General features: G+C 41.8%; 2 protein-coding genes across 3 annotated transcripts; both read left to right on the top strand.

Annotated features, from left to right (window-relative positions):
* Positions 1-2,689: 2,689 nt before the first annotated feature.
* Positions 2,690-5,613, top strand: LOC311035610 (uncharacterized protein). Of its 2 annotated transcripts, XM_084043912.1 has the most exons (4): positions 2,690-2,768; positions 4,232-4,946; positions 5,117-5,197; positions 5,319-5,613. In XM_084043912.1, exons 2-4 carry the CDS (start codon positions 4,238-4,240, stop codon positions 5,381-5,383), a joined length of 855 nt encoding a protein of 284 aa, XP_083900038.1. In that variant the 5' UTR covers positions 2,690-2,768; positions 4,232-4,237; the 3' UTR covers positions 5,384-5,613. The 2 variants fall into 2 exon arrangements, with proteins under 2 accessions (XP_083900038.1, XP_083900039.1); XM_084043913.1 differs by lacking the exon at positions 2,690-2,768 and having other exon boundaries at positions 3,959-4,946.
* Positions 5,614-6,341: 728 nt separating this feature from the next.
* LOC311036150 (uncharacterized protein) lies at positions 6,342-10,683 on the top strand (the record flags this gene model as incomplete). The annotated part of the gene is made up of 5 exons (XM_084044677.1): positions 6,342-6,425; positions 6,575-7,440; positions 7,690-7,907; positions 8,158-9,503; positions 9,635-10,683. Exons 2-5 carry the CDS (start codon positions 6,808-6,810, stop codon positions 10,681-10,683), a joined length of 3,246 nt encoding a protein of 1,081 aa, XP_083900803.1. The 5' UTR covers positions 6,342-6,425; positions 6,575-6,807.
* Positions 10,684-11,535: the final 852 nt, after the last annotated feature.

Raw genomic sequence — 11,535 nt, 5'->3', positions numbered from 1 at the left:
TTCAAATCCCAATGGTAGGCCTACCTCAAAAAGCAAGCACTGATTTACATTGTTATGGTTTTCTACTCACTACATTTTTATTTTATAAACCTCTTGTGATTATTTAAGACAAGATAGAAGATGAGATGCTCTGATCAAGTAAATGAATCGTTAAAGTTCAAATCTAGTACCTCATCTACAGATTGAAATGATAGAGGTGTATCATAGTTTGCCCAATACTCACACACCATTAAATGGCAATTCTTTGCGCCCAATGTGGGGCTCGAACCCACGACCCTGAGATTAAGAGTCTCATGCTCTACCGACTGAGCTAACCAGGCTTATTTCAGCTTTCACAGAACTAAATTTTTTGACCATAAGCATATCCTAAAATCTAAGGATACATGATATGTTTTCACCAAAATCAATAGTAACTTTGGTCAATAAGTGGCAGTGCAAGACCATGGTATTAACCTGTTTTGCGTTCTGAGCTAGTCCTCTAGGTAGTCTAGTGCGCATGTGCTGCTGGTTCTTCTCACAACTGAGAGAAGACTCGGTGGAAACAGACCACGTTTCACTGTCTCTATTCTTCATAACCACTTTAACCTGTTTTCCAGGTAAATATATATCTGCTACTAGGTGCCACATCCTGGTACCTGTAACATCTGCTTATAGTCCAAATATGAAGCTCTGTTGAAGATGAAAATGAGTATGGTTAGCTCAGTCGGTAGAGCATGAGACTCTTAATCTCAGGGTCGTGGGTTCGAGCCCCACATTGGGCGCAAATAATTGCTATTTAATGGTATGGGAGTGTTGGGCAAACTATAATCTCTCAAGAACAGATTCATAGCTGCGCTTGAATCTGTCGGTAGCTGAGTACATTCGCACATTGGCTACAAGTGGGCGTGCCTTCAGATCAGGAAGCAGGCTGTGCTTTACCCAATCAAATGTAGTGGGAGGGATTTACATGTGTTAAGGCTCGCTTCCCACTGGAAATAAACCGAAACTCATTTAACAATAGTGTTTAGAACTTTAACGATTCATTTACTTGATCAGAGCATCTCATGTTCTATCTGTAAATTCCAGCTTTTGCAGGTACTGTGGCTTAGCTGATGAATGCGCCTGTCGTGTAAACAGGAGATGCTGGGTTCAAATCCCAGCAGTACCTCAAAAAGCAAGCACTGATATACATTGTTATGGTTTTCTACTCACTACATTTTTATTTTATAAACCTCTTGTGATTATTTAAGACAAGATAGAAGATGAGATGCTCTGATCAAGTAAATGAATCGTTAAAGTTCTAAACTAGTACCTCATCTACAGATTGAAATGATAGAGGTGTATCATAGTTTGCCCAACACTCCCATACCATTAAATAGAAATTATTTGCACCCAATGTGCGGCTCGAACCTGCGAAATGTTAAGCTTAACTCGCCCTTAACTTTTCCAATGCAAAGTCTATGGTAGTCTTAACTCACTACGGATGCAATACCGTGTTTGGCCACCGTTTTATCTCAATGGCAGGTCTGTGGCGCTGTTCCTCACTCTGCCAGCCAATCACAGGCTAGCTCAGTTTTGCAGGAGCAGCCATCTTGCTTTTAGTTCTTGTGCGGACAGGACCCATAGAGTTAAGACTGGCAAATATGTTTGTATTTAACGATAGAACGCAAAAGTACACTACTAAACACGTGCATGACATAGTACGTTTAGTCAGAATGATGTGTTGGCCATGTTTGATTAAGAAAATGGTCACGGAACGTACATTTTAAATGGGTTCCAATTTGCTTTTCAGTTTGCATATCCGGTCTTGAGCGGACACGGAAACAGCGTTGTGTATTGTGCATGTGCCGTACCGGATACAGTAGGCGGGGGGTCCAGACCGGACTGAACTGTAAATGGACGCGTCCCCGAAAATACTGCGAGAGTTTTTTTTTCTTTTTATCATGGTGGAAGGGCACCAGTGCATTACTAAATAGGCTGTGACATAGTCTGTTTAGTCAGCATGCCGTTTTTGCGTTTTATTTGGGCCATCTATATAATTAGTTACTGTTATCCTGTTAGCTCCGTTTCATTGTAATGATTGTATACATCTGTATAGCCAACATGACCGTCATATCATGACAGTCATGGCTACTTGTTCCTGTTTTTTTTTAGATTTCTACATTTACAACCCGTACATCTACATAAACGTTAACATTTCAAATATAAAGTGCTGGCCCCATGGCCATGAATGTAACAAGTTAAAACGTCTGGGTCTAAGTACCTGTATCTTCTGTATTGTGCAATAAAAAGCATTTTAATCTGATTGGCGGCCATTTTTTTATAGAGTTATAATGTATCAGAGTGCAGTACACCTCCCAACCGATAGGGTTGCATTGTTGAAAGCATATGAAAAAATGGCCACCAATTGGATTAAAAGGCTTTGTATTGAAAAATACGGAAGATACGGTTACTTAGACCAGGGCGTTTTAACTTGTCACATCCATGGCCATGGGGTCAGCACTTTATATTTGAATTTTGAACGTTTATGTAGATGTACGGGTTGTAAATGTAAACATTTTAAAAAACAGGAACAAGTAGCGCCATGACGCTTGTTACAGACGAGCGTCATGTGAACCATGGCTTACAGCTGTTCAGAGTCGCACACCCAACCAACCCCGCCCCCTCAGTGGGTGCGCAAAGTTTACCCACGGACTGAACGGTCAGTCGGCGGTCAGTGTGAGAGAAGAACAGAGAAGACGATACATGATTATTACTGCAATTGATTTCGTTCGTTACACACAACAAAGGTAAGTCACTTGTTTTGGATGAATGAAAAGTTGACTGATGAATACTTGTGCATGTTGTCTTGTTATTTGGGTATGGATAAAATGGCAAAATGCCCCACTCGACCCATGTAATCTCCGATTGTTTGCAGTCATTTGTGCCATATTGGTGAATGTAAATTACATTTAAATAAGATGGTTAATCATTGTCGTTGGGTATTTGAACACAGATAATAATAATACACATAATATTTGTATAGCACCTTTCATGACATGAAATGCAGCTCAAAGTACTTCACAGAGCAAGAATACAATAACAGAAAAAGTAGCCTACAACTAATTTAACAATAAAGCAAAAAAAGATAAGCAAAAGTATAAAACAACATTAAAATAATTTTTAAAAAAAGGCAGTAAATCAGGCAAAACAGCGAGGACAAGACGGACAGATGGACAATGGTTGGTCATTGTGGTGTTTTGATTGATGTGTAAACACAAATGATCATTACATTCAAAGCTGTTGAAGCACATAGTTGTTGCATGTTAATCCGTCACCCTCATTATATAAAATTCAGTTTAAATATAGTTATTACATGAAAATACGATTGCTTTTACTAGTAAATTTAGGTGTTGTTGGACTACTGATTTCTATGTTCTGTATACAGCTGTACTTGTTGTGGCCAGTGAATTTCTGTAGGCTAAGTTCTCCCCCTCCCCCATTCACTCACTCTCATTCAACTAGCATACTCTGGTTGGTTGTACAGTTCATGTTGAGAATGTGAGACTGATAGTCAGGCTCCCTGCTGCTGCTGGTATGCTTGCATTGTCTTGTACATGTGATAAACATCTGCTGTGGTCTCCCCCCAGTGATGGAGAGAGATATAGTGAGATATAGTCAAATCAATCATCATAATGTTTTGCTACTACTACTGTTTTACTTCTAGCTTTATCATTTTTAAATCTTCTATATCTTATTATTATCCATACCGTTGAGGAAGCTTTAAGTGCCCTGTGTGTCTGTGACAATAAACACAATGAACCATTGTAGGTTTGGCCAAAATCACTCTAGATTTAGATCACACTTGATTGTTGGTTCTGTCATTGTCAATCAGGGTTTCTTGGTTTATTTCAGTTATATGCTTTGCATATTTACGTTATTTGCCACATCTGCCTGGTAGTATGTTTACATATAAATCCTTATTATTTGTATATGATAATTAATCATCAACTAAAAAGCCCTACATACAGCAGCAGTGAAGTTTACCATTTGTTGAGGCCCATGATATAAGCTGTGTTGTGAATAAAGTCTAAACTATACTGTGGGACACAAGCCATCTCTCATAGCTCTGGGCATTTACAGAGCTATGAATCATGAGCCATGGCTTCTCACACACAATACAATTATAATATAATTAAAATATCAACTTGTTTCAAAAACTAAAAATGTATAATGTATAAGTCTAATACTTTCTCTTCTTCATTTGTGATAGGCAAACATGCACAGAAGAATGTCCTATTTCCCTGGAAGAGTACATGTTACTTTCCGGAAGGGGCCACGTGGATATCTCCTTGAGGGGCCTTCAGATGAGGCAGCACTTATTATGGACAACGTTGGTGCAGACAAGCCTGACAAGCCTGAAGCATTGCCAGAAGACCTGGTTAGACGAAACGCCTTAACTGTTGTTCGAGAGAGAGGAGGGGATGCCTCAGACAGACAAGAGGTGTTTGGGGAATATGTCCTGCAGTTTGGCAAATACCAAGGGAAGTCCTTTCGGTGGCTTCTAGAGAACGACGTGGGATATATGATATTCCTTACCAATAAACTACAAGCAGAGGAGGCTGCAGGAGTCGTTGAGAAAGAGGGACACAACAAGGACAGCTTACATTCATTTATCAACTATGCCCACAGCTTTGATGAGATCCAGTCTCTTATAAGATACAAGTCGCAAAAGCCATCTGGAGACAGATACAAGTCACAAAAGCCATCTGGAGACGACGACGATCTGGTTAGATTTGGTCGTCATAAGGACAAAACTTACCGGGAGATTTGGGACAACAGGGCCGGTGGCTACGCAGCCTTCGTACTGCAGAAAAAGTGGTCCAAAGGTACATGGCCGGACAAGCTGAAAACATACCTGATGAAGAAGAAGGAATCTGCCTCCGTTTCCTCTGCGTCTGTGCCTGCCTCAAGTACTTCTACGGAAGGTTGTTTTTTAATGCCAGCCGTAGTATTTTAGTAAGATGTGTCTGTAAATGTATTACATTTCATCTTCATTACAGCTCAATCATTTTAACAGATGCTGTTATTTTAAAGCAACCTATGTACTGTGTAGAAATTACATTTTTACTACATTCTACATATTTTCTGTCTGCAGGCATCACAGACTTTGGAGACGATGATTTGGACAGCTTCATGGTGATAATGGGGTCCCCCTCTAAGTTAGCGGTGCATTGCTGTAAGTACACATTTGTGTGTGTTTGTTGCTTTCTTCACTGATTGGACATTAAAGATCAATTATGGCTCAATCTGTTTGCTATTAATGTATGTCTGCTATTTCAATCTTTTTGTGTTACCAGCTGTTGAAACATCTTCCTCAGTTTCTGTACCAGGACAGGCTACAAGAGAAAAGGGTTTGTTTTGAATGAAATATACAATTTGTGTGACAGGTTATTGAGACACCATGAATTTATCTCATAACCTGAACAAAACCTTTTTTTTGCCTGTTGTGTTTTCTGTGTTCTGGTCATGTTCTGGCCATGTCCGTGTTCTGTGCATGTCAGTGTGCTGTCCTGTCCACGTTCTGGACTTGTTCCACTAACCATTGTTTGCATGCGAAAGTTCTGCTAACTGAGATAGGGAACATGAATTGATCCAGCCACGATAATGGTGAGTACCCATTTTATTCTGTATCTAGCCTAGTTATAAGTATAAAACATACAGTATTTTTTGTGCCATTTTGGTTCCCCTGCTTAGACTATTATGTAATGCATTTGACAATTGAGTATCAACCTATTTAAAAATGTACTGGTGTGTATGAATGAATTTGGTCTTTTCACCACATTGAATATACAAGATGTTATTAGTATAATGTAATATACATGTAATGTCACGAACAATATAGTAGATGCAAACATTATTTTTTTTGTATGGGAATAAGATGGTGTGTGCCTTTAGCTAACCATTTGTATATTGCCAATCCTGCAATGAGTGACACGATTTTGTCTGTTGTATAGTACCATCTGCTACGATGTCCAGACCACCTGCTGGTACTGAAAGTAAACTGCAGAAGTCGCCAAGAGATGGTAAATACGCTATGATTCTATTCATCTGTCCAAATATGTGTTATGCGGTGTGGCGGTATCTGTTATGCATAAATATGTACTTTTGTAGACTCAGATGTCCCTGCTTTGAAGACGCCCCCTGTGCCTATTCCGCCAGAGCTGATGTGTCTGATGCCAGCAGGTCCCCCACAAGTGGAGAGGACAGGTTCTGCTGCAGGCATGTATTATTTTAAGTGATTTTCATGCTCATTTTAAGTGATTTTCATGTTCATTTTATCTTCATTCTACACTAACACAACATATCCCTCTTTTCAGGAACTACACCAAGTTCAGATAGACACTCTGCGTCAGATAGGCCTGTTGTTTCACACACTGTCCCACATCCACTAGTGGCTCCACGTGGTAAGATTTTTTCTCTGTTTTCTCTTAAAAGGTTACTGTGCTGCAAATGCTTCCTCCATAATTATATTGTAATAATTATATTGTAATAAACAATTTGATCATATTATCATTACATTTCAATAATGTCCTTTTCATCCTTGTTCCCTCAGTTGGCCCATCGGTCCCTGTTCCTCCACACATCACATGTGACACCAGTGAAAGCACTTGGAAGTGCAGTAGTCATCAGCAATGGTTCATTAAAGAAGAGCTCAAATCTCTTGGGCTGTGGCCTAACTTTGAGCATAACCGTAAAGCAGGACATGCCATTTCGTTATGGCGTCACCCTTTTCAGCCAGAGCTCCTCGACACCGTGTCGACACTCCCACCCCGAAACTTCTACCAAATGCATCCGTTCTTCATTTGGAAACCAGAGAACGAGATAATGGTCCGGCTGAGGAACACTTATGTACTGCCATGCCTTTATGGCTGTCCAAAACCTAATGTAGCACAGTCTGGTGTGGGTAGGCCTCGGGTGGTTGTTGGCATCAGTGGACAGTATTATATATTTTCCTCTCGCCTCCAATGCAAGGTGTGCAAGAAGCACTGGTTTGCTGACAAACCTAAATGGCTGGAGAAACTACCCAAGAGGTTCACAAACATTTTGCCATCAGTCCTTACGTACAAGAAGGCCCTCTGCAAGTCTGTGATTGATGAGCTGAGGCGCACTGGCAAGTCACCCACAGATATGGCAAACCAGTTAAATGAAATGATGCACCTCAAATATGAGCGAGCTCATTTGGCATATCTCCACAACATTCAAAATGTCTGGGATGCTGAGGCTGGGATGTACGGACAGAGGACAATTACACGGATGGTGAGGAAGGATGACACACCCCAGCCTTTTGGAGAATATGACGACATAAAGGCCTGGTGTGGAACATCAGTTTCTGGACACTACGTGACCGACTGCCTCATTGACGAGTACCGACGGCAAGAGCCGGCCATCACCAAGATGCTTCAGGGCACCTTCGGACAGGTCTGTATATGTAGTTATTCATACTGTATATTCACAGGTGATATAATGATACTGTATATTATTTATTAACGTAAATTTATATTTATTGACAGACTGAACATGTTAACTAATTCAGAGATTGAGTGCAGATATTTAGGCCCAAAAGCTCAGTATATTGATTTAATCTTGATTTGGTTCTTTCTTACTGCTGTTGTTGCAATGACATCTGATTTTCCCTCTGGGAATATCAAATGGCTTATCTTATCTTAGGTCTGGCGGTCTGACCACACCAGGAAGGTGGCACGGAAGGTTACACTGTCATCTGGTGCCATGTCGAGCTATGCAGTGATGAATGAGAACTGGATGATTGTCTCCTGGGTGATGGTGCAGGCTGAGACAGAAAGGTCGCTGCGGCCTATGTACGACGGGTTGGCTAAGAGGTACAGTGATGCAGAGGTGGAGAAGGCCAATTACCAATGGGTGGACAGGTGAGAATAGTCATATTTTCTTTCTTTATTATTGTATTGCCTATCACCTCCACCCCTCCAAATCACACAAGGTTTCACCTTAATTTGTGTGATAATACTGTACATGTTGTTTTTATGCTTATTACAACACACCAACCTTAGTAAGTCAAATGTACTTGTATGTGCAAGTACAAAGGGATAAAGAATTATGATGTGTGATTCTCAAAATGACGTTTGAAAAGCCTTTTATATGCCTCTTTTTTTCATCCAGGGACTGCTGTGCACCATTTAAGATCCCTGACACTCTCCCTGATGAGCACCTCAATTGGGATGCCTGGAAGACAACAGATTACATCATCACTAACGCCACCGCTGGGCCTATGGAGAACACCTGTGCATCCCGGATACACTTCAACTCCAACATTGTTGTCAAGTTGGACCTGTTCCACTGCATGCGCCGTTTCTCACGGGAGTGCACATCTGAGCATCATCCTTTGTTCAGCACCTTCTGTGAGTTACTCTCCACTGCCTTTTCCTTAGTGGATCAGGAAGACCTGCAGAGGCTGAAGGATGCCTATAAATTCTGTGCAATACATCCACATAATCCAACAAAACAACACGTACGACAGCACTGCCGGATCAGAATTCCATGCCCAGCATTACTGGTACAAAGAGTTGAGAGTGTACTAAAAAACTTTCACCAGATGACCGACCCAAACAATGTGCCCTTGTTCAAACCATCTATGCTGAAGTTGTGGCGTATCCAGAGGGTGCACATTCTCCGTGGGTGCCTCAGTGACCCTGAGCTCACAGAGGGGATCCTGTACCGGTATGGGGGAACTCTGCAGCTGAACCATGTCCGTGGTGAAGGAGCAAAAGTCCCCATCTGGATCCCAGTCAGAGGGACATCACAGCAAGAGGGGTTCCACTTCCACCAGGCTCAGTGGATTACTGGAACTCATGCCTCCTGTGAATTGTTCCAGGCCCAGGGCATGACAGGGGTGGCACGTTGGAACTACCAAAGACTTGTGGATCTTAAGCAGCCAGGTGTCATCCTCCCACGTGTGTTTGATCCATCGTTGTTTATAGATCTGAACTCTGCTTCAAAGAGAGTGACTGGCCAGGAGAAGTACCCTGCAATTCACCTCTCTGACAGGGACACAGGTGAAAGGTTTGGCCTGGAATACAGAGAGCCAGAGTGCCGCCCAGTACCACTTGACTGGGACAAACACAAGGCAAAAGAAAGTGATTCTTCTGTTCCTCTGCCCCCTGAACTAGCACCACCCACAACTGGTCTGGCATTGGCAGCACCATCCTCTGGCCTGGCAGCATCTACTGTGTCACCAACATCATCTGGCCTGGCAGCATCCACTGTGTCCCCAACATCCTATGGCCTGGCAGCATCTACTGTGTCACCAACGTCCTTTGTCCTGGCAGCATCTGCTGTGTCCCCAACATCATCTGGCCTGGCAGCATCTACTGTGTCCCCAGCATCCTCTGGCCTGGCCGCATCCACTGTGTCACCAATGTCCTTTGGCCTGGCAGCATCTTCTGAGCTGTTTTTAGTGCCTAAGCAAGAGGTGTTGTCCCAAATACACATGGAGCCTACAGCTGAGAGTGAGTTGACACTTAAATATTACAAATATTTTACATATTAATATGTGAATATATACATTAATGGTTTTACTGAATAAATATTAGTACAATACTATAGTACCAAATCATTGAAACTGTTTTCTTTGTTCTAGTGCGCTCCATACCCCTGCCAGTACAGTCCTCACCAAGGAGTGCCCGCACTGGACCCATCAAGACAGGTCGGAAACTGTTTGTTTTGGACTACAAACGTTGGCCACAACCAATGAAAGCAGCTATTGACAGTCTACTAGTCAAGTACCATGGGAAAAAAGACATAATGCAACTGGTAGATAAAGATTATGCTGCCATGGTCCTTCAGTCTGCCACAGATCCAAATAGTTTGCTACACAGCACAACCAAATATCACATAACACAGTACTCAAAACATCTGGCCAAACTGATGAACACCTCCTCATCACTGAACACCAGTCCTGAAAAACTTGTGGAGACACAAAACATTTGGTACAGTCTAACTCAGGGGAGTGAGACTGTCCATGTCCCAGTTGTTGCAATTCCACCAGCCATCGTGAATCCAGCAGAACCTGTGTCACAACGAGCACCTCAAATGCCAGTGACAAAGGAAGAGATCCAGAAAATGGTGCTGGACATAGTGCAGCAGCAGCAACAGCAGCAGCTGCAGCAGCAACCAGATACACAAACAAGGAAATGTCTCTCCTGTGGGCAGCCTAAATCCCGGTACTCAGTAGGAGATGGATCCTCAATTCATTTCTTCTATCAAAAATTGCCAGTGCGATATTTTTACTGCTCCACTAAGGTGTTCAAAGCTTACTCTGCAGAGGGTTTGACAAATCCCAAAATGACATTTGAGGAGTTTGCACAGACTGAGTTCTTTCAACGTGAACTGGACTCAACAAAACAGAGAGTGGAGGCCAAAGCCCAGAGAAAGAGGAAACTCCCAGACACTCAACCTAGCGGACGACTTTGCCGTTTCTGCCGCCAGGGGCTCAAGCAGGGCCCAAACAGTCCACATATTCACACTGGGTTTCCAGGAGTGACTGGGAAGTACATTTACTGTCCGTCTAAAGTACTTTCATTGTACAAAGACAAAGGCATGGCAAAGGAGATGTCATGGAAGGAATTCCAACAATCCTCCTTCTATGCCATGGAGAAGGATAGGTGGACAGCAGAGAGGAAGAAATGAGAGATATGCTACCACCCCCCCCCCGCCCCCCCTCTCATTTTTCCCAGCAGCTTTCAGTGCCCTGATCATGGACAAAGACTGAAAGAACTAAACTGTAAAAAAAATCTCAGCAACTATTTGCAAAATGTACATAGACAAGTGAAATTGACATTTATATTATATGTATGTCTTCTGCTTCTTGGACATTTTTATATACTGTGAATGATGTCTGCTTCTAGCACATTTTTACATGTATGACTTCTGCTACTTGCACATAACCCATGGCTGCAAACAATATCATACATGCCTTAAGAGTTCTGTCATACCTGCAGTTCTACCTGTACAACATTTACCTCTGTCTTACCTATAATGTGTATATAGTGTATATATATATATATATATATATATTGTTATTTCATTATATCCAGAATTATTACGTTTTTATTATCTTTTGTATTGTGTTGTATTAGCAGTCTCTGCAAAACATATCTGGTTCATGTTTTTTGGAAAATAAATAGTTTCAGTGATTCTCAACCTTTTTGCTTTCAAGGACCCTTACTTTGATAAGCATTTGACCACGGATGAAAAGGGTAGCACACACATCCATGGCTCAGGTGCAAGACAAACAAAAGTATTATAAAAAAGGAATAAAGTCTGCACACTGGAAATGCTGAAAAAAGCGTTTGTCAGCGTTTCGGCCTGTTCAGACCTTTTTAAGGACATATACGGTATATGTCCGGACTGAACAGGCCGAACCGTTAACAAACGCAATAGATACAAAGCAGAGCTTTTTTCAGCATTATCAGTGTGCACACTCTATTCCATTTTTAGACCACGACCCCCATACATTTTAAATCTCTGGAATCACTTACA

The sequence above is a fragment of the Gymnoscopelus microlampas genome (assembly GCF_963454915.1).
Source record: "Gymnoscopelus microlampas genome assembly, chromosome: 20".
Classification (NCBI taxonomy): domain Eukaryota; kingdom Metazoa; phylum Chordata; class Actinopteri; order Myctophiformes; family Myctophidae; genus Gymnoscopelus; species Gymnoscopelus microlampas.
The sequence above is the reverse complement of the archived record's forward strand: the minus strand, read 5'-3'. Positions and strand labels throughout refer to the sequence as shown.

Bases quoted from the DNA above. Each gene is read 5' to 3' on its own strand.
- LOC311035610 (XM_084043912.1), top strand. From the start codon at position 4,238: ATGCACAGAAGAATGTCCTATTTCCCTGGAAGAGTACATGTTACTTTC. The intron at 4,947-5,116 runs GTTGTTTTTTAA...TTCTGTCTGCAG, and splicing joins CTCAAGTACTTCTACGGAAG to GCATCACAGACTTTGGAGAC. The intron at 5,198-5,318 runs GTAAGTACACAT...TTGTGTTACCAG, and splicing joins TAAGTTAGCGGTGCATTGCT to CTGTTGAAACATCTTCCTCA.